Source organism: Chroicocephalus ridibundus, chromosome 7 (genome assembly GCF_963924245.1).
Source record: "Chroicocephalus ridibundus chromosome 7, bChrRid1.1, whole genome shotgun sequence".
In the NCBI taxonomy this organism is placed as follows: Eukaryota; Metazoa; Chordata; class Aves; order Charadriiformes; family Laridae; genus Chroicocephalus; species Chroicocephalus ridibundus.
The window spans coordinates 2,786,649-2,812,705 of record NC_086290.1 but is presented as its reverse complement, the minus strand read 5'-3'; the positions used below and the strand labels follow the sequence as shown (position 1 = coordinate 2,812,705).

Genomic DNA, 26,057 nt, shown 5'->3' with positions numbered 1-26,057 from the left:
AGCCTCTGCCATTTCAAGAATCTTTCAGATCCTGCTGCCAAGTATGTTCTATTTAGTTTAAAAAATGGAGTAGCAGGGAAGCTGTTAAAAGATCCATATTTGCCGACGCTACCCTCCCTCTTCTATCTTAATTAAATGATAAAATGAAGAGAACTCCGAAACTGCTCTGTGGAAGCTGGTGGCAGGTTGTGGCTCTCCTGCGACCTCTGTGTTTTGCACAGCAGAGCAGCAACTGAACTGAATGTGAGAAGTGGCCATTCTGTGGTTTGGTTATTTAAAAACTGTATTATGCCAAAAAAAAATGTGAAAATCTGCTTCATGCAAATTGTAGCTTTTATGTTTTTCTGGACTCTGTGCTGTGAAGCAGGAATTTTGTACAGAGTCAGGAGATCTCAAAGAAGGAATCCAGAAAAAATTAATCTTTTTCAGCTGATGGGTACTGATCTTAAGGAAAAAATCTGATTTTTGAGATTGAGAAAAATCAGGATTGGGTTGCTAGCTTAATACATCCTCGTTCCTTAATTCATTATACAAAGAGAGGAAGCTGTTGTTAACAGGTCTATTTTCATGGAAGACTTCGTTATCAACTTCAGTGAAACAGATTACTATGAAATCCGTTTGAAAAAAAATTGAGTTTTATATCCTTCTATACCTGTTTCTCTGTGGTTAACCTGCTTTGCCATGTATTATGCAAATAAGATTCTTACGGGATTTACTACATTTAATAGATCTAAAGTAGCCTTGTTAGCAAGTGCGTTGTGAAAGTGGATTATGGCAAGGTGGAATTGTAGGTGGCAGTACACTGAGCCAGGAGGCACCTTCAGGAAAATACAAGACAATACCATGTACCTTAGATGTCGCAGAAGAACCGATGCCCAGTCTGCAGCGGGGGGATAACTTTTCCTTTTAAACCTTTTCAGAGTGCCCTGACAGCGACCCAGAGGGAGCTGGGCCAGTTGCAGGAGCTCAGTAACCATCAGAAGAAGAGAGCTACAGAAATCTTGAACTTGCTGCTTAAGGACCTGGGAGAGATTGGAGGAATCATTGGTACTAACGATGTTAAAACAGTAAGTCAGTTATCTTTATTGCTTGCCCCACCCCCACCTCCCGCAAAATAAAAATACTTGATGTGGAATATGTGTGATGCAGCAGTTCCTCCTCCCAGGACGCTGCTGTTTAAATCCCGGCCTCAGCACAGAGCGAAATACTGAAGAGATCTTTGTCTGGGCCAGAGATGGTCAGTGTCTGTGCACACAAATACCACTTCTGTTCCCAGCTCAGCGTTTGAGGCCAGACTAACGCGGCCCATCTGTGTGCTGATGCATTTATTAAGGGGCGGGCAGTGTCTGAGTTCCCCCCAGAACAATACATATGTAGCTCTACTCCTTCGTTAGCTGGCATGATCCAGTATTCCCAGAATCTGAAGAACCTTTTTAGGGGAGATTTGGCTTCTGGGTGGTCACCTTTTTGTTTGGAGTTTGTCCTTAAACTGTCGTGTGGCTGAAGGTGATCGGTTCTCAAAGCCAGAGGTCTGTACTGACAGCTGTCCAGGGCACCTGAATGAGAAGATCTGCATGGAAATTGTGTTTTCTGCATTCTGGTGTTTATTGCCTGCCAACAGTGGCTGGTTTCATCTAAGAGCCCGCTCTTTCATGTGTGTTTCTGAACACAAGATGCTTTAAATATACTGATTTCCAGCACTGGTAAATTCGTGCTAGATACCACATAAATATTTACATGATGGTAGGAGTAGCTTAACTTTTGTGTATTGACTAATGACCTTTATAGAGGAAAAATTGCAGAGGATCATTTTTCTCTGAGGTAAGAATGGGAGTGAAGGTCATTGAAGCAGCAGAAACCTTGGTATCTGGACGTGCCTGGAGGTGGTGCAAATTTTGGCCACCTTTGCTTTGAAACTTGTCTTCTGCCTGTCCCTTGGGTTTACAGGCACGGTGAAGGAGGTAACTACTCACTTTGTCATGCTCCTCATGTTGTAGATGAACAAAATGCTAAGCCTCAGACAAGATATTTGTATAGTCATTGCTAAATGGCACATCTCTGATGGAAACTTTTCACGGCCTGGAAAATCTTCTGGTGGCTTTAAATGGACAGATAAGATGACATTAGCACCATGTAGAAAAAAGCAATTGGTTAAGAAATTAATTCTCAAGATGTACATATCTTACTTGCAGTGCACTCCATTTTCTTACTTTTTGTTCACTTCTCAGTTTTTGAGCAATGATCTTTCCCGAACTTTTGCAGAGGTCAAAGGGAAAAGTGAGTCTGTGCAGCTGGAGGCTGAGAGCTGTTGATGTTCTGCTAATACCCCCTTAGATCAGCAGATACTCCAGCCTGCTCTTACTGCAGTGGACACCGGCCCTGTTGTCTGATGTGGTTGTGCAGATGCCAGGCAAGACCAGACTTCGCTAGATGTTACAGCAGCCTCTGGTGGCCGTTGTAATAGGAACTATAGGAGGAAATCTTTGAAAATGGAGGTGGAGCCTGTTTGATACAAATTTTTATAGTAACGAAGATGTCAGCATTTTACAGGACAGCTGTCAGTGTAAATAAGGCCAGATTGAGAAGCGTTTAGAAGAATAATTTCAAATTTGTTGGCAATTAACATCTTCTCAAAGTGTGTTTAATTTCAGACCAGACTGAGGGGTTTGGAAGCAGTTGTATTTTTAAGGCTGTTGGGAGAAGCCACAGCACGTGTTTCCTTCCCTTTGGTGGTGTGGGGTAAAAGGCGAAAAGCAGATGAAGTTGCTGGCCATATGCTCCCTCCACGAGAATCTTCACAGCTCATCAGTGGGTTACGTGAATTAAGTAGTTGAAGAAAAATCATGAAGAGAAGGACGCGCAAATATAAGGCACCACGTTAAACCAGGGAAGGAAATGATGTATAAATAGAATGATACTAATATTTAGAGACGAGAGCAGTTAATTTCCTCTTGCCAGGTGAGGTTTCCAGACCCATGTCTGTCTTACAGCTCCTTATTGAAGAAGCACAACACTTCAAGAGGAGAATTCTTTAAGGAGTACTTTAAAAATGCTCCTCCACTTTCAGCTGCTTGAAAGAAGGAAAATTTCCTGTGCTTGTGACATGAGAAGGTTTCTCCAAAATATGCTCTTCCCGTGATGGCAGGCTTGCTTACTTTAGATGTTGAACCACTAAGTTGATGGGGCGCGCTGTGAGTGCAAGCCTTAATTTCTCATTTTTGAGGGTCATCAGTGAAGATTGTAAGAAACAGAGTGGTATAACCTCCTTAAAGGTGACCTGAAGGTCTGTGGGTACTTTCTCATTCTGACAAGAGTTTCGCAGCAGGAAGACTGCTTTGCATTGGCTTACCTGTAAGAACCACACCTTCAAGATTGCGACCTGCTGTGTGTTTAGTTAGCAGATGTGAACGGGGTGATTGAGGAGGAGTTCACCATGGCGCGGCTTTACATCAGCAAGATGAAGTCTGAGGTGAAGTCTCTGGTGAACCGCAGCAAGCAGTTGGAGAGTGCCCAGATTGACTCCAACAGGAAGATGAACGCCAGCGAGAGGGAGCTTGCAGCTTGCCAGCTCCTCATTTCACAAGTATGTTTGTTCCTCCTTCCTTGTCCCTTTGTAGCAAGGTTTGATGACTTTCTCAGCCTCCTTCCTTGTGAAACGGGTGTGCTAGAATTCGGGGAGCTGAGTGGTATTTCTCATCTGGTTTGTTGGTTTGTTTCTCTCTTCTCCCATTCCTCCCCTCAGTGTTTTTCAGCACATTCTGTGGCAAGATCGTGTCCTGTTGTAGATCTCAAAATGTTTTCTATGGCGTAATACTGAAAATCCTCCTCAGAGTGATTCCCTCAGCATGAATTTTTGTCTTGTACCTCCATTTTAAAAACAACCTGAGAAAGGAAGCAGTGATTGTATGGTTCACCAGCAAAACATTCAGAGAGCCCCCCGTATCTGGTCTGTTAGTATGCTACCAAGACAATTCGGCAGCAATATATAAAATAATGCATTATGGAAAACATTGCCATATAAGTTAGAAATCCGGATGGTAGGAGGGCTTCACAGTGGGTGGCAGTTACAAGCAGTGACGCTTGCTGCAGCCTGCGGCAGGGGAGGGGGCTAATGCTTTGAGAGGATCAACTGCTTTGAAGTGGACATGCAAAAGGCAGGAGACAATCCAGTTTACTGTATTTCACCTGCTACCAGCTATTCAAAGAAACCCTGGAAGAAGGATAGCCTCTTGTCCTGCAGCAGAATGGCTTTACTAAGTTCTACTTAATACAGCTGTAGCTGTAAGCGTATCTTTACAGTAGCACCAACCCAGAGGTCTCAACCCCTCTCTGCTGAGAACAGTGGACCAAGCGAACAAGTGCCTCAGTGGCCTTATGAATAGCATGTAATAATTCCCAGGTAGTATCTCAATTTTATCCCCAAATTAGAAAATTTTAATTCAATTTTTGATGTTTTCCCTACATTCTTCACTATTTTCTAATAGCTAATATTTTCTAATAGCTTCACATAAGCCCTTCTGATTCAAAAGGATGTTTCTATGATTCTATGATTCCATGTTAACAAGAAAGAAATCATCAGGATGGCTGGGGAGAGTCGATCTGAGCTTCTGCAGGTTGAGGCATCCAAGACGTCACCTCAGAAGCCCAGCGTTCAGCTGGTTTTAGAAAGCTGCTGCTGTTTGTTTAACACCAAGTCATGAGCTTCTCATGATGTTTTGGAATTACCACCTGCACTGTTCAGCATGTCTTGGACTACTACGTGTGACCTTTACAAATGCAGTCTGTTTGGGTCCGTTAGCTCCTTCTCAGATCTTTTGCTGTATTTTCTCCTAGTCATCAGCTCTGGATGTGGAGAGCTTTCTATTCTTCCTCCTTTATGTAGGACAGTACCTGAATTCCTAGATAACAAGTCGTGGTACTCACCTCTCATTGCTATTCCCCATGTCTTTAAAGCATGAAGCAAAGATCAAGTCCCTTACAGACTACATGCAAAATATGGAGCAGAAGAGAAGGCAGCTGGAAGAGTCACAGGACTCTCTCAATGAAGAACTTGCCAAGTTACGTGCTCAAGGTACAACATTGCATCTTGTGGTCATCATTTCTTTCACCAAGTATGTCTGAGAAAATTCAGTATTGGCTGAAGTATTGTATGTGCAGTAGTCCTACAATATTTTATTGTCTGCGTAGTATTTTGCAGTGAAGACGTAAAATTGTGATTCAGAATATTTAACACATTGCACTTCCTCGTAGTACATTACACTTCAGATAAAACCAGAATTAGCCCTCTCAGTCTAGCCCATTCATGAAATAGAGAAACTTAATTTTTCAAAAGAATCAAAAACTTTATGACAAGCTTCACCTTGTGCTTTAATGATGTGAGGAATTTTAAAAAAACCCTAAAACAACAACAACAAAACCCCAAATACTTTAGCCAAACAGCACCAATCAATCTTGCTAAATCTTTATTCTGTAAATTCTTGGATATCCGTCTAATTTCAGTTGTCCCTCTGCAAATGCCCTGCCACGTTCAAGAGGAAGGTGCTTCCCTTAGGGTCAGGCAAAAGGTGTGTCTTTCCTAGCTCCTCTACAGGATTCATTTTAAGAACTGCTGGTTTCTCCCCTTCTGATTTAATGTGGAAAATGTGTATCAGAAGCAGTTCTTGTAGCATTGCTAAATTCCTGGTTTATGTAAAATTACAATGTGACCTAGTAGCCTTAACATTATTCTGGATTTCTGCACCAGGGATCTTCTCTGAGTCCGGGAGCAGCAGGTGGTGACAAGACTTTTTTTTTTTTTTTTTTTAACATCTTCTCTATTTTTAGAATAAATTTTTTATTCCATCTCCTGATTTTCCTACCCCACTTTTAAGATATAACCTGGTTCTGGTGGCACCGTTTCCCTGGAGAAAGTGAAAAGGGACAAGGAGGATTGCGATAAATAGGGTTACAAGGAGACAAGAGTAGGTTGGAAAGGAGCTGGATGGGCTGAAAACCATGTGGGCTGTTAGTAAAGGAAAAGGGGGTTTGGGGCAGTATGGTGACAGGTTGGGTACTGCAAACCATGGCTGTCTCTGCCCTTCCAACGCTGTCTCCCTGATCCCACTGCCCCCTGCAAAAAGAGGAACGTGTTTTTTTTTTAAATGGCTGGATGTAGCACATCCTGGAACTATGCGGTTAATTCTCAACTGTCTCCAACTCTAAACAGAAAAAATGCACGAAGTCAGTTTCAAGGATAAGGAGAAGGAGCATCTGACCCGGCTTCAGGACGCAGAGGAGATGAAGGTAGTACGTTGTGCGGCAATTTTAGAGGGCATTTGTCAGTGAGATCATTCATTAAGCTGATAATTAGGGTGTAATTTTGTCTTCCCGTACACATTGTGTGCTTTTAGAAAACCCTTCCAGCCTGTCAGAATTGCCAACCTCTGTTAGAAAACCTGACCTCATGTAATTGAGCGACCTTGGCAATGTGAAATTAGAGAACTTGTTAGTATTGAGGTTGTTGATCAAATTATGGAAAAAAATAAGTTATAGCCAGAATATCGGAGGTGAGGGCATTTTTTGGCACCAGCGTGTAAGGTGAGCCAGCTTCAAGGAGTAGAGAGGTTCAGTGGCCTGTGTTTGCTGAATTGGAGGTGCCTGCATTCTTCAAATCTCACGACCGGATAACCAAAGTTTAAGAGCCCCTATCCGTCCTTGACAACAGTTTTGTTATGTATGATTGAAAAAGGATATTGATTCACCTCTATGTTACTCTAATTTTTTGCCAGTGGAACTCCGCTGAAAGTCAATTTGCTAAGTAGCGAATCGGGCTGCTGGGGTTAATATAATTTAGGTACTGAAATTTGATAAAAAAAGAGGCCAGACCTCTTTCCCAAATAATTTGGCAAGAATTCTGACTCTCTCCTAGAAATAATAATCAAACATCAATCTGTTTTCTGGTATTTTTGTCTTCCTCGGGAATGCAAAGAAGAAATTTTAGGCAAAATTGTGCGTGTTGTGTTTCTGATGGGGTTGCAAATTGCGGAAAAGGAAAAACACGATTTTAAAAGGGATAGTGGTGGAGGTTTGTCAGCTTCATAACTTTTACCTGCATTATAAAAAGTTAAAGTTATTAAAACAGTTGTATAGTTATTCCTTACATTTGGAAGGAAAAAAGCAAGTCTTTTATTAGCAATTTAAAGAGATGTATGGAGTTTTTCTTGCTACTTGAGATATACCTAATCGTGGAATTTAAATAACAGGGCTATGGATAAACAATTTTCAGAGAGGGGGAGGGTGTTTGGGGTTTTACTTCTGTCACAAGGATAGCTGAACACATATTTTCATGGTGAATAAACAGGTGAAATAAGAGAGGACTGGTAAAAACAGTGTCATTCTTGGCACTTGATGTACTAACAACCCGGCTTTCACATGCGGTAGTTCTTGCAAGAAAATGAGTAGAAATTGGTGTACATCTGTTGCTAAAAAATGCCTGAATTAAATGCTTGGATGAGTAGACGCATTTTTGTAATCATAGAATGATCTACCAGGCAGACTCCTGAATTAACCAGGTCTGATAAGCTTCCCTCAAATCCAGAAAGAAAGGTTGATTTAGCTGACACGTACGAAGGAAGCTTAACTGTGTGTTACTTGGTTCACGTATGGCTGTGGTTTTTGCGCTCTGCAGAAGGCCCTGGAGCAGCAGATGGAGAGTCACAGGGAAGCCCACCAGAAGCAGCTGTCCAGGCTGAGGGATGAAATTGAAGAGAAGCAGAAAATAATTGACGAAATCAGAGAGTATGTTCATTCGCTCCATCACTTTCTCTGGTCCTGTCCTGTCCTGTGACACTGTAGGGTTTTTTTCGTTTTAATTGATGTCCATATATTTCGGTGTCTCACAGAAAGTAGTGTCCTTACATGCAACAGCCAACCCTCTAATTATTTTGCACAGTGGATTACAGTGCCTAGGGCTTTATTGTGGAGCTTTAACAAGTCCATAAAATTATAGAGAGGAAAAAGAAAGCATAATGTTACACCTGCAGCTCAGTAGATACGAGAAGCTTGGAGGAGAACAGATTTTAAAAGATAAAAGTTTTGAGGGCCTCTTGTAGTAAGTAGTTCTGCCACAGACTTTCTGCAAGTCTGGGTGGCTCGAATGTGTCCCATTTTTTGCACCCTTAATATTTCTTCCTGACACAGCAACGTAACTCTCTTAGTCAGATACTCCAGCACTTGAGAAACGGAGTTCTTTGCTCCTGTACTCTCGGGTTTGTCAGTGTTCATAAAATCTAGGCAATCCTGAGGTAGCGTTTATTCTTTCATCGTATTTATTTTGTGGCCAAAGACTAAAACCAGGGAAATAGGAACATGGGGAAGCAGGACAGAAAGACTGCAAGAACAGTATGTGCCCTTTAAGATACAGAAAGCAAGCCACTGTATTTAATTATCTAATGTTTTTACATAAAAGCTATTGTTCTTCAGGTTCTTTATTCTTAATGTCTTTCAGAATTTTTCAGTAGAGAGTTACAGCTTTACTTTCTCTGTCTAAGCCAGTTTTGTTTATGGAGATTTCCCCACGCTCCTTGGTGGGGTTCAGGACTGAGCTGTACTGACTCTTACTTTCGCATTTCAGTATGAATCAGAAGCTGCAATTGGAACAAGAGAAACTGAGCGCTGATTATGATAAATTAAAAATTGAGGACCAGGAAAGAGAAATGAAGCTGGAAAAGCTCATGTGAGTCTACAGTTTTCTCATCTGGTGTCCTTGAATATAGTGTCTTTTAACGTGTCCACAGGAAATGTCCTAGTGAGAAATGTTTATGTTGAAATATTCACACTGAAAATACCATTTCAGTAACAAAGCCAACATACAGTACTAAAATTATTACCAATTACTACGTATTTTTACATCATAGGCTTTTTAATAATGGATTTGATTTAACAGTGAATTGATAAAATCTGAAAAAGATTTTTTTTTTTTTAAGAGGTCCAATTTTATGAAATACTGTAGCAAGAGTTAAATCCCCTATTTCTTCATGCACGGCAAAAACAAACAAGAAAGAAGCTGGGGCTTTGGGGGTGGCTGGGCTGGGCTGGTAGTAAATCAGACATCTGAGTAAAAGCTTTTCCTGGAAATGAGAGATAAAAATGTCGTGTGTGGACACAACAAATGGAGATGGTGACTCAGCCATTCCAGGTGAGAAATTTGCGTATTTGGGACAGTCGGAAGAATAATTACAGATGCAGAGACATGTAGAATTTGCTGACGTCTGCAGATGTTCTACTCAAACTGAATGTTGATTGATTCTCTTCTGTCTTGTTATGTCTTCAACATTTTTGATTTGTGTTTAATGTTGTGATCTTTCTAGACTGCTTAATGATAAAAGGGAACAAGCAAGAGAAGATCTTAAGGGCCTGGAGGAAACAGTGGTATGTCTTAATTACACATTATTGAGCTTTTTTTCCCTAGGTCTTCATCACTGATGTATTACCAAACACTTTTATCTGTGCCCAAGGAAGTTAACAATTTATATCATAATAGGCTAAATTTGTGCATTTTGCCAAATTATTGAAATTGAATTTTAAAATTTAAGCTTAAATACTATTATTATTGCCTCCTGTGAATAACTATCATCGATAAGTCTACCAGTACTCGTTTGTTTTGCTGTCCTTGTTCCTTCCAGTCACCTGAAATAACCAGCGTACGGAACAGCGTAGCTACAATTAGGTGGTACATACCTGCCTCTAACGTGACCAGGGAAACAGCTTACCGAGAAATATGATATTGCGCATGCGATGTTAAAAATGCCATCTGCGATGGATGACTTCAGTCGTGAAGCTGTTGCTGCACAGTTTTGTTGGAAGCTACGTTTTCACCTGTCTATAAAATATGCAAGCTTTCTCAAAGATCTCAGAAGCTGGTCAAAACCATAGCTGGTTTAGGGGCATCATAAAGTTATTTTCGCTAGTGTTAACATGGTTAATAACTCAAATCCAGCATTTTCTTCTCTGTGTGATGCTTTAAAAATTAAGTGGATAGTGGCCTCAGGATCAGTTGGAGTTCATTTCTGAAGCTGAACTATTCAGATCCTTTCAGCTTTGGCTCCCGATGGCTCCCACACACATAAGCCTTGGTAAATAAACTCATGCAAGGGACAGATTTAACCAACCTTTTGGATATGAACTGTTCTCATTAGATACTTACAGAGCTTGCACGTAGACTTGATTGTCCCTGTTTGCCAAATGAATTAGGCAGCTGGAAATCAGAGTTAGGCAGTACGATACCGTCAGCTTGCAGAAACCCAGATGGTGGCTTTTTATATTTTTGAATAAACACCTTTGAAGTATCTTACATTAAAATTTTATTCACTTTGTTAGAATTTTAATAATTACTGCAGCAGGAATTGAAAATCAAGCATAGAGAATTACAGGAAAACCTGAGCCATCAAAGGCCAAACGGGGGCTCATCCCTGCCCATTGGTGTGGGGAGACACCAGGTTCCACGGGCACCGTGTGTCGGTGGGGTGGTGACTTTGAGAAGGAAAGGATGAAGAACAGTTTTGGTGGGACCAAAACTTTGGTGGGACTGTTCTTTCTCCTTCCCAGCACTGGGCTGGTGAGGAAGCAGAAGGGGGCCTGGGGGGGGGGCCCAGGGTGGAGCCTGCTGGGGCAGCACCCCGAATGGGAGCTCTCGGGGAGGGGTCTGCTCTGCAGCTGGGCGTGACTCAGAGCGGCTCAGGGTGCCCCTGCTGGGTACCACATCACTCACACGTACATAAACTGGGCTTGTAATGTACGGTTTCTGGCAGTCCATGAAGGAAGCTTCTCTTTTTTGGTTTCTACTCAGTTTTGCCTTTTTCTTTTGAGAGAGAAAGATAAAAAATTCGAGATCAAAAGCTTGTAGTCATGGTGGAGCTTATTGAGCAATTCATTTAAATTCCAGTCTGTGAATGGATAAGCATAAAACGGGAAAGCTAAGGTTGCTCTTACCAACTTTGGAAAGAGAGTTGAGCATGGCTTTGGCGCAGTACGGGGCTGGGGTGAGCTGCCTATCCACATAGTTCCCTTTCCTGCACACGGATTAGTGCTTCCGTCCTTCTGGGAGTAGGGGCAGGGCTGCCACTTCTTGTGTCACACCTCCAGTCTGGAGTCAGGCCGTTATTTTGCTCAGCCTGAGAAGTTGATACATATTAAAAAAAAAAAAATCTGGGAAAGCCTGGATTTTTGCCAAAACTGAAAAAGCACTTAAACGCGTTAAGTGCCTGTGAATAAGCATTCACAGCGAGCCAAAGCGTTTGCTACAGAGTGACTCCAGAGCTCTTTCGCGTCGCTAGATGTGTGTAACCGTGGCCAACTTGTGAGACTTCAGCTTTCTCCTGTTTCTACCCGCGCCCTAAGACACAGCTGACATATTTTCCAAAGTAGCTTTGGTGTGGTGAACGCCTTGGGAGGTGCAAGAGCTCTTCAGCGTGGGCAGTGCCCTTCTGTGAGCTTGCGTATACCTACAGGCAGGTTCACCTCTGTAAATAAATCACAGTAAAGCCATGTTATTGACTCAGTTTTTACACCAGAGTGTTTACTATCTCTTACTGGTTTGTGCTTTCTTTTTTTTGTTATTTTGATTCCAGGCAAGAGAACTTCAGACTCTTCACAACCTACGCAAACTGTTTGTGCAAGACCTCACCACCCGTGTTAAAAAAGTAAGACTATACTCTTTTAAACCAGTGTCTTATCTTTTTTTTCAGTATTCTTGTGGTTTCCTGGAAGCTTTTAGTTTGTGTTGTTACAAAGTGGGTTATTGTCTTTTTCAGTAACAACGACTAATAAGATTAAAACTGTTCTGATGTTAATTAACTTTTATTTGGTTCTAATTTGTTACGGACAAGTCTTGGTGGTTAGGTGAAATGAACCAATCCAATTCAGTTCAGTTACACATTCTCAAAGGTGGTACCCATGCGTACCAGAAATTAGTCAATATAATTTGCACTACCTTATGCCGCGGCCCTTTCTTTCTGTGGGCTTGTGACTAGTCAGCTTTTCCTGCAAAATTATTGTTTGAAGGAATAAATGGATTTTTAACTGTTGAAGAAGAGTCAGAGCTGATAAATAGTCAAAGGCTTTGCAATGCTTTTCAGTCCTTTAGAGTAGCTTTGAGGAAGAGGTTTTATAGTTTGGTTTCTTTTAAAGGTTGAATTTTTACACAAAAATGTCTCCCAGGAGTGGGAAAAAAGAGGGAAAAGGGGTTTTCCCAAGTAAAATCTATGATTTTTCCTATTCAGGATCCCCCCACAATTGTTTGGTAACAATAGTTTATCTTTTTTATTGGGGGGAATGTGGCTCTTGAACATAAAATGAACAGGTAGAATAAGTTCTCTTTAATCTGGGGCTCTGGAAGGCTTTTCTGCCTTTGGGAAGCTTAAATTCACAAAAGACCTGAGCTTCCTCTTGAGTTTCTGCCTGGCTGTGCTGAATGCTGCAACTCTGTGCAGAGCGTTGAACTTGACAGCGATGACGGAGGTGGAAGTGCTGCGCAGAAGCAGAAAATTTCCTTTCTTGAGAACAACCTGGAACAGCTTACAAAGGTTCACAAACAGGTAGGGGCTCTCCTTCCTTCCTCCTCTCCTTCCTTCCTCCTCTCCTTCCTTCCTCCTCTCCTTCCTTCCTCCTCTCCTTCCTTCCTTCCTTCCTTCCTTCCTTCCTTCCATCCATCCATCCATCCATCCATCCATCCAAAAAAGCATGTTTAAAAGGATCATTTTTGAAGGTAACATGTACTGTCTGAGGAAATGGTACCTCTAGATCTAAACTAAAATTCTTGGCGTTAGGAGTTGGTGTTAGAGCTGCTCTTCCCACCGTCCATACTTCTTATGGATGTGTTAAATGGACAATTATTTTTTCTAGCAGCTTTGGCAAGACTAATTGTCACTGTATTGGTGTAATGCATAAAAAACCGGAATAAAGTGTTTGTTATTACCTTGTGTGCTGCTAGCAGGTTTCTAGATGGATTGTGTATCCCTGGTTTTGACTCCTGGTCTGAAGCTGCTTTAGAGGCACCCTTGGAGGTGACTTGGGTGGAGTCAACCCACAGAGTATGGAAGCAAAGAAATAAAGGTTTTCTGTAGTGCTGAAGGGGTGGTGCCTCCCTGGGATGCTGAGGTTGGTCATTTCTGGGCATGTTCATCTCTGTCTCCTCCCTGTTTCATGGAGTTCCTCCTTTCTCTGGAATTCTGCTGTTCAGACAAGGGCTACGGAGAGCCCTTCACCCTTGGTACTCACCGTGCAAATGTGAGGTGAAGGGGATGTGTGGTAGGCAAGTGTTTTGGGTATACGTCAAGGGAAGAGCCTTATCCTCTGCCTACTGGAAGTGTGTCTATATCAATGATGCATGTATATATCTAGGCAGCACCTCGTTAGATAAAACTGGATCATTTCTGCCTCTTATCAGATGACAGATGTCAGTATTTCTGAACTGTGTCCCACTGTTCAGGTGCAGAGCACAACGTAGTTCAGATTCTTCTGATTTCGTTTTTGAAGAGTGACATAACATTCTCCAGTGCAGTTTTTGGAAACTGTTAATAGTGAGACACAGCGTTCTCTGAGATCTGCTTTATTCCTGTGGAACCACCAAAAAAGCAGTGCCGGACCGTGACAAGTGTCCGCTAAGGTTCAATATTTTGAGATTCTCAGTGAACAGATGGTTTAAAGACCTAGTTTCTAAATGTGGAAATCGGGACATGTTAGGAGTGATTTTCCTTTTACTGTTTTGCCTTTTTTGCACTCAGTTCACGCATCTGCTGGGTTTTCAGATACAGATTTTTATAGCTCTCATTAGCGTGTATTTACTCAAAACCAACTAGGAGGCCACATCTCTTAAGAAGCTTAGAGGGAAAGATGATATTGAACTTGACCCTAAGTGATATCATCCTGCTTTTATTTCCTATCATAACTATTTCGTAGAACAAGGGTTCGACACTTGCAGGAAAAGCACATTGTGACAATTTTTATTTAGCTTTGTTTGTGTTTTTCTTCTGGCACTCAGCCTGGACTAGCAGGTGTAGAACATTTTGGTTGTCAAACAAGGTGTGAATGTCAGTACGTGCTGTTGCTTTACTGTGTTATTAATGTGGTAGTTAAACCACTGTCTTCACTCCAGAAGAGGGAGAATCATTCCTTGGAGCAGTTTTCCGTTGACTTCTAGTAGTGGTATAATTCCTTCAGTAGAAATTGTACTGGAATTTCTAACTGTATCCGGTTTTTATTTATCAAAAAAATCAATCCTCTCTCTTGGCTGTTGTTGCATGGAAAGTTAGATGTTATTCTGATAAGCGATAGCTCTTGCTCAGGTTCGTATTTAATTGAGGAAGTGCATGAATTCAGAGTTGCACATGATCATCACGTCTATAACTACAGGCCTTAAGTGCTGTCTTAGCGATGTTTGAGGCATTGAAGTTTCCAATTTACCCATATGCTTGAGTAGGGATCGAGTAGGTAAGCATGCTGTAACCGGTGGAGATGGTGAATATTTAATGATACCCAGTGTTGTGCATAAGCCATCGTTAAACACTGCAGTTTTGAAATAATGAGGTGATCAAGTATTTGTGAAATATTCTGCGTTCTGAAGAAGTGCAGAGTTTCTGCTGCAGTTGCTCTGAAAGCCTAGGAAAGCAGGTATGGCAGTAGAGTGCCCTGCGGTAGCAGGCTTTGTCCTGGAGCCCTCACCCTTCAGGCTCAGATCTGTGAAATTGTGTTGAATGGTATAAACTTTTTCATAGCATATTTTTGAAACTTCTTTTCTTGCAGTTGGTACGTGATAATGCAGATCTTCGTTGTGAGCTTCCTAAGCTGGAAAAACGACTTAGAGCTACGGCAGAGAGAGTTAAGGCCCTGGAGAGCGCACTGAAGGAGGCCAAGGAGAACGCCATGCGAGACCGCAAACGGTACCAGCAGGAGGTAGATCGCATTAAGGAGGCTGTGAGAGCCAAAAACATGGCACGGAGAGCACACTCCGCTCAAATTGGTAAGGACATGGAGCTAAAGGGTTAGCGGTTGCTCACATACTTCATGGTTGGTCTGTTTGCTCATGTTTAAATAGAGAGCGCTTTGAAAGCAGCAGACCAGGGCAAACCACGGGGTCTGCTTCTCAGCTGCACGGGAACCTTCAAAGGCTTCACTTTTTAATAGAATCTGCCCCACCTAAAGTTTAAAGTGCCTCTGCTATTTAACTCAGTAAATAAATGGCATAATGGGTCTTGTGTGCCCTTCTAGTGACCTGAAAACTTGTCTCTTTAAATTAGTCTCTCACTTTCTTCCTCCTCCCCCACGTATTCTCCTTCTGCTTTCATTCTTTCCTTGCCTTTCTGGACCTTATCCCTTCCTCTCTTTTTCCCTGATCACTCCTCCTTGTGATTTAATTTGAGCTGTGTAGAGTCAAAAATCTTCCATATAATATGGATGCTTGATGTATCTGTGGGGTGCAATCTGAATGCATGAATACATCAAAAAGTGTTTAAGGTGGAACAATTTTTGCAATTATTTGTTGGAATTGCTAAAGTAGAAGGATAATGTTTTGGGTGGCGATGCTAATATTGGTGTCTTAAAACCTGAGAGAGAAACACAAGGTTTCCTGCCGTATGCTGCCTCTTGTAGAAAGCCATTGATGGCTTTGTCTCAGCATCTTCTGGGATGATATAGAGTCAGCTTGGACGTAGAAAGTACATCACTGACCACCGAGTGGTTCCCTCTGTTACATAGACAGTCCATAATCTTCGCAGAGATGAGGGGCATGCATGGGATGGTTAAATGGCTCTGTCACAAGCAGAAAACGGGTGTATTTGTTGTTGGCTGAGGTAAGGGAATGCTGTATTCCGCGGAGCTAGGGTACGGACTGCTCTGCCAAGCACAGCTCCTTGTTTGGAAACAATGGGGTATGTACGAGACGAGAAGGTGAGGTAGAAAACCTTGTGTGAAAGCTAAACATCTTGTTTTGTGTCCTACTTTTACTCTGCAGCCAAGCCCATCCGCCCCGGTCATTACCCAGCGTCTTCTCCAACGGCTGTCCATGCCATCCGAGGGGGAGGGATGTCAAACTCCAGCTACTATCACAACACCAAATAGACGAGAAGTAAGACCAAAGTAACCTACTCTTCTGTTCTTTCACTGATCGCCCAGTTTTCTTACATTTCAGTCTTGCTTTTAGAAGACCCACAGTATTTTTTTTTCTAGTTTTAGTAGGACTCCTTTGCTGATAATTTAACTGTGAAAATTTGCAATTTAAGTGAGGAGTGCCTTTGCAAGCTGCTGGTAAGAGTTTTTATTTTAATGGTATCTCACTTAAAACTTTTTTAATAAACTGAAATGCCCTGGTAAATCTGTACTGAAATTCACACATAGAGGTGTGAATCTCGTGTTGTAAAAATAGAGTTCCAGAGGTTCCTTCTGCCAACAGAATTTTCTGCTTTCTGTACCATGGATGTGTTTCCGTGTTGAGATATTCCAGCCTAGGACAGGGGTAGAGCAGCAGCCATAAGCGGCAGCAGCACAGAGCTCTCCAAATTAGAGTGTCACAATTTGGCAAACTTTACTTTTGTTTCTTTTTTTTTGTGCTCTCATTCAGCTCTCTTCAGAAAAAAATGTAAATATTTTACTTTAATTGCAAAGGCCTGGAGGTTTTTCCTAGGCACAAATCTCATCCTGGAAAAATGAGCAGCATATTCCTAATAGACTGCTTCATGTACCCTCCCCTCCCTTGTATTTCTTTAAATGCTTGATATTTCTGAGCTATTTTACATCTGCTATTATTTTTAGATGATAACTTTATGTTACAGGCATACTAGCAGTTGGATGGTAGTGAGTGGCTGTGAAAAGCAGGGGACTGCTGAGTTGTCCCTCTAAGTCTGGCTTTTTTTAATCCTTGAGGATTAATCCTGTCTTATGACTCTCTTCTAATAGTATGTGGTTTCCTTTAGGCACTTGGCATTCTTGGGTGTTTTTTTCTTTTTCTTTTTTTTTTTTTTTTTGAGAATGTTTCATGTCATGCGTGCATGCAAACCATCCATCACATCACACTCAAGCTCTTATTGTGTTGTGCAGATTGTTTCTGTTCATTGTGTTTTCCGTGAGCCCTGTAGCTGCAAGCAACATATTTTCGCTGGGGATGAATTAGGGCAAGTCTTTGCTGAGTGTTTTTGTGCCTTAGTTCATTCTGCACTGAAATTGGCTTTTCCATCTCACAAGCGAGATGGCCTCTGTCCATCTACTTCATTGCATTCCCACCTCTGTGAAAGCGCAAAGGGAAAAGAGTGTGATACAGAGGCATGTAAAATATTTCCAGACATATAACAGCTGCTCTGTGGGAAAAAAAGCTGCTACCTGCCTGAACTGGGTGGGCCTTTAACATACCATCTGCTAGGAAATTAAGTGTCAGACTCCACCAGGCCACACATTAGGTATAGGCACACGTCAGGAGAACAACTGTAGATTAATAAAAGTTATTAACAAAATAAATACACTTAAAACTAGATGGGTGTACTACAAGATAGGACTTTGGAAGTCAATAAAAAGCAATCTGAAGGCATAGAATACGCACCAGATGTTTTGAGTGCCAAATTCTAGATTTGAGGGTGGTGGAGGATGAGCGGGTTCAGGCCAGGCTTGGGACATGTTGCAGAGGAGCTCAGGGACAATACAGGTGGAGAACAAGAAGATGGAAGATCTTAGAAGAAACGGGGTAAACGTATGGATTTATCGTTTCTGAAAAAAATGGGAAAAAAAATTCTGAAAACCAAATGGAAGCCCTACAGGTTGGAATGTAGCCATTTAAAAAGTATGTATGTGGGTTTTTTTCCTTAATTGACAGTAATGGTCCTTTATGGCTTTTATCGGTCAAGTTTCCTTATTGCTCGAGATTGAGTCTAACACCTGGCTGCATTATGTATTACATATTATGTGTAAGGCAACAATTTGAAATGTCGTGGGAGTTGGACTCAATGATCTTTATGGGTCCCTTCCATCTCAAGATATTCTATGATTACTACTTCAAAGAACCATATTTTAGGCTTTATAATTGGTTTTTAAACACAGTCAAGTTCTAGATTTTTTGCAGGCGTCTAGAAAGATGTCTTGAAGATGTAGTAAACTAAGGCAGGGCAGTGATTAGAGAAGGTCAGTTCTCATCATTTTTGGTCCATCGGTTAAGAAGGTTATTGCAGCTGTTTGGCTGCCAAAGGATTTTGGGAGTATTGGAGTGATCTGAATTCTGGGCTTGTTGGATGAAAGTCCAGGGGCCTGAGTAAGAGTGTTACTAAAGGTACTACTTGTGGAGGGAAAATTTTATACAGATTATTGCCATAATATCGTTGAGACATTTCTGTGCCCTCTAGAACTACACCATGCTTTTGAACGGCACAGTTCTACACAGCTAGAACTGGAACAGAACTTTCTTTTATATTCCTTTAACAGCAGGGAAATAAAAGTGGGATTTCTACATAAATGTTGCTGTCAAGTAACATACCCTATCTCTGGAACAAAAATTTTATCCCAGGATGAGGGGCAATTTATCTTAGGTTCATTCATCATTCACAGTAAAGATAATAGATACTTATTACTGTTAGACTGGTCAGTAATCATGATTTATTAATGCGGCAGCTTAACCCTCAGTAACAGCCAGTGTTGGTGTTTTTATGAAGTCCTGCAGAGCTGGGCAAACCCGTGAGAGTAATCAGGACAAAGCTCAGACTTCGCCCAGTCTGGGCCACGTTGCCGCGGTGCAGCGTGCACGATGTAAGGAGATGATTTCTACCCCAGAAAGCCTAGCATTTGATGAACAACAGTAGCAGATGGGAGAGAAAAAAAATGTGGGTGTTAATAAAATGTGGTCCTGAAATTGCAAATTGCCAGTAGCTGGCTTAAACAGGAGACTCGGGAGGCCAAGGTGTGGCTGCAGATCTCTACGAGATAATTCCTCGCTCTGTTTACATTGCAGACATTTTTGAAAATACAAATGCAATGAATTTGTTACCTGGGGCGTACCTCAAACCTAGATTTTGGAAATGATCAGGAAGGGAAGTCACACTGGTGCAGCTGACAGGATGAGTGCTGCAGTACCAGTATTTTTCTGCACTATGCGTGTATTTCCATCAGAAGGTAGCACTGGAATTGCTACAACCGTGTAGCTAAATTTATGCCAGGGTTTCGTGGAGACGGCCTTGGGGATTTCTAAATGTTTATTTCTATAGCACAATTTTGAGTCAGTTCTTACAGTTTAATCTTTCCTGATTTAACAAAATTAGTTGAAATGTATTTTCAGTGTAAATCTCATAAAGTTTTTGAATTTTGCAGAGAGAAGTATTTTGACAAAACTTTAAAAACCGATACTCTTCATATGTGAATAGCTGCAAATCACGTCACGTGGATGGTTGTACATTAGTTTCTCTGCTGGTCAACTTGTATATTGTGCAGAGTTTCTAAACGTAACTAAACACAGTGCAGGTTTCAAAAAAGGTTAATATTAAAGTATTTCAAATAATGCCAGGAATTAAAAAACCAAAAACTATGGTATGTATTTTGCTTTAGATAGGACCAAAAAAACCAAACAAAGCAAGACCCAAATTGTCTTGACTTTCTCATGCTGCCCCACAAAGTTTAGGCCAAAAACTGCACAAAATTATCCAAGTCACTCTACAGTCTGGTTTCATATGTTTATTTCTAAATCGTTAAAGAAAACCTATAATAATAATATGTTTTAGAAATGGAAATAAGCATAAAGGCAGTGTCTGAGCAAACTTGAATGTCCCTCGCAGCCTGCTAGTCAGTAACTGCCAGACCGGCATGAATATAGGGAAAAATGCACGAAGTGGTAGAAGTCTACGTTGAACTGGCTTTCATGCTTAAAATGTGTGGCCAGATCAATGTTAGTGAAAATCAGCTCAAGTTCTGTCTTTAATTTCATGAAATGGACCTGCTGAGACCCCCCCGGCACCCCGTCTGGAGGACGCAGGTGCTGTTGCTCAGGTTGCTCATGGAGAGCTGAGCCGCGGTGGCGCTGTGCTTCTGCGGCTCCTGGTTCAATGAGGGCTTTCTCCAGGTGGAGCAGAGATCATCTTTGAGTCCGCTTTAATTACATCTTGGCCCTAGCCTGGCCCCCCGCCCCAGAACAGCGGGTCCCTAGCAGGGGGGGCACAGCTGAGGCTGGGGCTCAGGGAAAGCAGGGATGATACTACTCAACACTTGTGGCTTTGCTGGAGGGCGCTTCAGGTGCTGTACGCGAACTGCTAGGTTTGCTGTCACCATTTTTGCAACCCCCTTCTCAACGGCTGAGCTGCAGGCTGGAGGATGCTCTCTGCAGTCGCTAGACCTGTGAGCAAGCTGGCACCGCCGGGATGCTCGGGCGCTGCCCGGAAACCCGGGACAGGCAGAGCAGTGGCAGATGGGTGGGTGATGGGCGTGCTTCCCTGTTTCAAATCTGGAGGAAGCTGCTGATCTGCCTCTCCTGCCTTCCCAATCCTTGCTCAAACTTGTCTGATACCTCATTTCAAAAGAGAAGGAAAGGAGTGACATGAAGATACACTAACGAGTAATGCTCCATCACAGCCTATGGAAATTATATTAAAGCAAGTTGTACGGGGATCTGTATTTGTGCAAAAAGCTGTGCAAACAGACTCTTGTCTGTATGTCCCTTATCCTAAAGCTTCTGGTATGTTCCCAGCACCTCCCCATCCTTGAGCAAGATGAATAACCATATTTAATTAGCTAGACCGTAGTTAATCTAGCCATTAAGAGGCATGAATTAATAACCATCCCGGTTTCCTTTAAGGTGTTACTAAGGATGACAACTAAGGAGCCAACTACAATTCCCACTGTTAATTTAGGGTAAATTTAAAAACACCGATGCATCGATATTTATGTATTTATTTATTTTCCTAACTTGATCTTGAATATGGGCAAAGATTTTTTTTAAATAACTATACAAGAAAATGCTTTATTGAGGAAAACACATCTCTCTCTGTAAGGCTGATTTTATATTAGCTAATGTGCTAAAAACCGTGCTCGGCACATTCGGGTACTTATGTGGTAAGTAACATACGGCTAATGAGAAAAGTGGGGCAAAAATATTCAAACCCAAGAGTTTTTAAAAGTCTGTATTTGAAATGTTTTATAATCAACTCTAAGTCACCTTTGTACTTGGTAACGTGCCTTGAACCTTGCTTCTGGATGCAATTACTATAAAATTAGTGAGAAAGATGCCTGTATAATATGCATATATGGTATATAAAATGATATAGTATAATTGCATAATATATTACCAGGATATTATATAAAATAGTTTTATGTATTTCTGTAAACACACATTTTTTATATTTGTGTGTGTATATATATATTAGGAAAACACCTCTCTGTCAGGAGACATATAAAACAGAAGGATTGTTTGGGATTTGTATTTTTTCAGCCTTTCATTTCATACTAAGCTTTCAAACTCAGCTGCAGTTGCTGTCCTTCCGTGTATGAGACATGCACACGTCTGCTCTTCAGCATATCCAAGTGCTGACCAGTGGAGCGAAAAATCCTGTTAAAAGAACAGAGATAAAAGGAAAATAAAAAAGTTAGACCTTTAGATAGCGTTTAAGGATGTATTTAGACAATACATAATGCTATGCTACAGGTGGCAAAGAATTCATTTCATGAAGAGAATTGTTTCATTATGACTGTGCCAATTTGTGGGCTGGAAGGACAGATCTGAGAAAACTCCCCTGCAAGATTTAGTAACTGAAACCCTCCTTTCATGAATTGTTAAAATTGTGCTTTCTGTGACTCTCGTTGCCTCGCTGTCGCGGTGGCTCTTTGGTTGCCGCACATCACCTTTCTGTGAAGTGTAGGTGTCAGCTGATCAGCCGCGTGGCGTATCTGCTTTCTAATCTCAAACTTCCACTAAGTATCATTACCTTTCTTGCTCTCTTTCGACAGGTCAGTTCCACTTAGCATGCTAAGGACTGTCATTAAGTCACTAGCTTCTTTTTTTCCCCCCTCTTCAACCCGAAACACACCCTCTTCATCCTGCGCGTCCTACAGCCATCTGCAATGCACTGGTCCCGGGTATTTTGAGCTTCGTAGGATCTCCACGTGTACAGAAGTGTTCAGCTCAACTCTTCTACAGATACTTGTACAATGTATTTAACATAACCATCTAAGTAACGGTAGGAAGTCTGCCACTCAGAATCTCTCACTGACTGCGTTTGACCCCTTGGCGCTGGTTAGGTTGGGGCTTCTACACTCAGATTGATGCTTTTTCAAAGTCCTCTGTTGCGTCAGTAAATCCCGACTTCTGGCAGCAGAGAATTAATTATTCAATGACCAAGTGCCATCAAAGGCAGGTGATTGTGCTCTGTCATGACTGATTTACTGTATAATATACATATTATTTTATATTTTTAGGGGATGAAAATGTGCTGCTATATGGTTTAATTTTACTGCTTACATTTTCAGAAGTAAATTTCCCCAAAGAACCATTTGTAATATCCTGATAAAATCTTTGGACTGTATAAAATAACCTTTATTGCAGTACCTGGTAAAGATCAAATGGGATGCAGAGAAATCTGTTAGTATAGATCTAGGTTTTGAAGTTTGGTAGTTACATGAATATATCTGTGTGACCTATCTTAAAATTAAGATCTGATCTGCTTGTAGTTCTCCCTACAGTGGTGGGTTTTCCTGGAGTGTGATGGCTAGCCATGTGTTTGTAAGCGTTGTTCTCTATGAAATTTTGAAGGCTTTCAGAATGCTGTGGAAATCTTGTCTTGGAAAAGCCGACAAGCATCTCCCCCCTTTCCCCTTCCCGCATGCCTTCGGCAGGCCCCGATCCATTCACTCGGGAATTCAGGTACCGGAGTGAACTGTCCCCTACCAGAACAGACGCTTTAAAGAAGCAAAAAAAAAAAGGATAATCCCCCAAACCCCAGACCCTACCTTAAAAAAATTATATAGAGAGAGTCCAAAAGGAGGTGAGAGTTGTATACTCAAGCCGTCCTTTGCAGATCAAATTTGGGAATACGTTTGTTAGGAGGTGAAGAGCATATTGCAAGGGGAAAAGAAAGTCATTGTAAGTTACAACAGGCAAGTCGTCCCACGGATGGCACGCTTGTGCGCACGGAGGTAAGGATGAGATCGCTTGCCTTTCTCCGATCTCTCTTTTTTGTGCCAGACAGAAAGTTTCCATCTTCTCAGCACTGGGGGGCACTGGAATCGTTCTGGGAAGGTTCCGCTGGCCGGCAGAAACTCCTGCTCCTCCTCCCGCTTCTGTGCCGCACACACATATCCTCCTTCCGCAGGTGTGCAGAGTACGCGCCCCTGCGTCCCAACGGAGCGCGGGTTCCAGGAAGGGTACGGCCCAGCACAGCCCTCTAGTCTTGTTTTGCAGACGTTTGCTCTTACTTAATTTGCGATTGATTTTTTTTTTTTTTTAAATTTCTGAACGTGTTTGTTAGTAGGCGTAGAACTATTTAGTTAGTGTAGAGCGTTTTGAAAGATGGTGAATTGACTTTCGATATTTTTTTTCTACTGAAATTATTTAGGTTGTTGCAAAGTAAGTTGTACTTAATTTAACTGTTGTTTTTTTTTTTTAAATGTTGCACTATTTTGGGGAGCGTTTTGCTAAAAATATTTAATGAAGTTGCAAATTTGCATGTATTTAATTTATTTTGTATTTTTCAAAGTTTTATATTTTCTTTCTTTATGTGCATGTGCACTGCCAGAAAAATGAACTGTGAACTTGCCATATGCAATCTTTAATAAAATTACTGATTCAGAACTACTCTGTGCTATCGTATCAGCTGTTCAGAGCTGAGATTTCTACTATGAACTAATGATCCTCTTGTTTTGGTTCTAAAACAGTTGTCTTGGAAAAGATACCAAACTTAATTGCTGTCAAAGATTTTGTACTGTAGTGAAACTTTGGTTCTGTCTCTCGAATTCAAAGTTGGGTATGGAAGTATGTTGTAGATGCAGCATTAGCTTAAAAACCGTATTAAGTTCCTCGCAGCATCACCGTTAGTTCCGTATGTCAGTTGAGACGTCTCTCTTCAGTTTGAGTAATAAGTTAGCTTGGACATCTCTTAATTGTGCTAGTGCTGATCAGCCAGTCAGTTCATCTAGCGAAAACAATATAAGTGTCTCCAAGTTAACTTCTTACATCAAGACTGTCGGAGGCCTTTCTATAACCGAAACGCTGAAAAGATGCCTTAGGCTAAAAATCTCAAAAAGAAATGCAGAAGGTATTGTCTCAATTGGAAATGATTAATTCCGTCAATCGAACTTACTCTGCTTATATACAGATTCTTGTTTTGTAAGCCTATTTTAATTAGGCAACTTAAGTTTGTATTGCGTACTGTATATTCAACTTTTGTACCATTTTTAAGTCTTACACATTTTATATATAGAAACGAAAACCACACATCTGCTCTGCAGAGATCAAAACCTGTCTCCTGCCATTTCCACTACTTGATGCTATCTTACTTTCTTTGCTCTTTGAATGTTGTGTTATATTTATTCTAGGCTAATTTAAAAGTTGTGATTTGTATAGCGCAAATTAAATTTCACATCTTCAGATGTCATGCATGGGACAAATTTTGGTGGAAATACTGTTCACAAATGGAAAACGTACTTCAGATGGAACTAAAGTGCATATTGTTCTTTTTGCTAGTAATTAAAAAGTATTTCCTGCTCATTTGAGCTTCTCTTCATGATATGTTCAAATATCTTGCGTTTGTCTTGAGTTCGTGTTTCATCGACTTGTTTTCTCAAAAGCAAGGAAAGTTTTAAACCTGGAAAGATCTTGGCTGATGCATTTTTAAGTTTGTATTTAACTCAGCAAGGGTGAGAGCGGATTATCCTGAATATATTGAAAACTAAAAAGTAAGTCACAGAAACTTAACTTCAATAATTTGTGCCTAGAGAACCTTATGAGTAACTTTTATAAAGCCTAATGGACTGAGATGCACGTTGGCCTGAAATTTTGATAAGTAAGGCTGGGAAATACAAGAAATAAAGAATTTTAAGCTGAACATTGTTTCATTTGAATAAATGGGTATTTATACCAAATGGTCATACAGGTCCAAAAGGAAAAGGCCTAATTAAATTTCCCTTATTGGAGGAGAAAGACTTTGTGTAAACAGGAATGAAGTACATCTCCACTGGAAATGGAAGGGATCCAAAAATAAATTGGCAGGATAATCTGAATCTACCCTTGCTCTGATTTTCGTCTTCACTGTGCCTGTACGAACTGCGAAGCGCACTGGAGAACATCCGCTGTGCAGGATGGAACGCTGCTCCACCAGTTCCTCTCTCGCTCTCACAATCTTGTCCATTGAAACACTTTTCGTTGTGGGAGAACCATGGGGGTTGAGGCATTCTGTAGAATTTACATGTCTAGTTTGTAAAGTGTGTAACGTGTACTGCAGATGTGTATTCTCTGGGCTCTATGTATCTTTACAGTAGTGTTCAATTTAGGAAAAAATAAATTGTGGACACGTTTTGCTGGTAACAAGGGGAAATTTTTTGCCATTGCATCAAACGATGCTGAAATGTATTAAACTCTTGATAGCAGATCTCACCCTCCTTCCCCCATCCCGTGGAGATAAGTCTTTTATCTTCGTTCTAAAATTCTATCAGAGATGGATGGATACACTGGCAGACTGCATGATGTATCATTCGAAAACCGTTACAGTGGAAAATAAAATTGAACTAAACTTTGCGGTGTGCATGTTGTGTGACGCGTATGTCCGGCATCTCTGTTAGAGGGGTGCTCTGCCCATGGCGCGTAGGAGTGACCCGTTCCGTGGCACCGCGCTGGAGTCCCCGTCTCAGGCCACTGTCTGGAGTTAAACCTTTCCTCTAAATCTGTAGAAAGTAATTAGAAAGCTTGGGAAATGAACACAGGATTATTATTTTTTTTTTTTTTTTTATAAATAATTGCGTCTTCTCTACTACCTCTCCATGGAAATCTTCCTTCTTCCTACTTTTTTTCAGTAGCCTGGCGGATGACAGGGAGACTCTTCCACTAACCCATGCATGCATCTCCATTTTTATAGGAA

The 26,057-nt window shown here is 41.3% G+C and overlaps 1 protein-coding gene across 4 annotated transcripts in view; it reads left to right on the top strand.

Moving 5' to 3' along the window:
* KIF5C (kinesin family member 5C) overlaps positions 1-25,717 on the top strand; it is an 85,440-nt gene extending 59,723 nt beyond the window's left edge. Inside the window, exons 15-27 of one of the 4 annotated variants that reach the window (XR_010071954.1) lie at positions 921-1,067; positions 3,395-3,583; positions 4,954-5,071; positions 6,206-6,282; positions 7,667-7,776; positions 8,612-8,713; positions 9,348-9,408; positions 11,607-11,678; positions 12,468-12,572; positions 14,779-14,995; positions 15,986-16,110; positions 16,201-16,278; positions 21,937-25,717. Coding sequence is in view for 2 of the 4 variants with exons in the window: in XM_063341155.1 (XP_063197225.1) it covers positions 921-1,067; positions 3,395-3,583; positions 4,954-5,071; positions 6,206-6,282; positions 7,667-7,776; positions 8,612-8,713; positions 9,348-9,408; positions 11,607-11,678; positions 12,468-12,572; positions 14,779-14,995; positions 15,986-16,092 (1,305 nt within the window). In the remaining 2 variants the exon portion in view is untranslated. The remainder of the gene's footprint in view (positions 1-920; positions 1,068-3,394; positions 3,584-4,953; positions 5,072-6,205; positions 6,283-7,666; positions 7,777-8,611; positions 8,714-9,347; positions 9,409-11,606; positions 11,679-12,467; positions 12,573-14,778; positions 14,996-15,985; positions 16,111-16,200; positions 16,279-21,936) is intronic. The other 3 variants (XR_010071953.1, XM_063341155.1, XM_063341156.1) reach the window with 3 other exon arrangements.
* Positions 25,718-26,057: the final 340 nt, after the last annotated feature.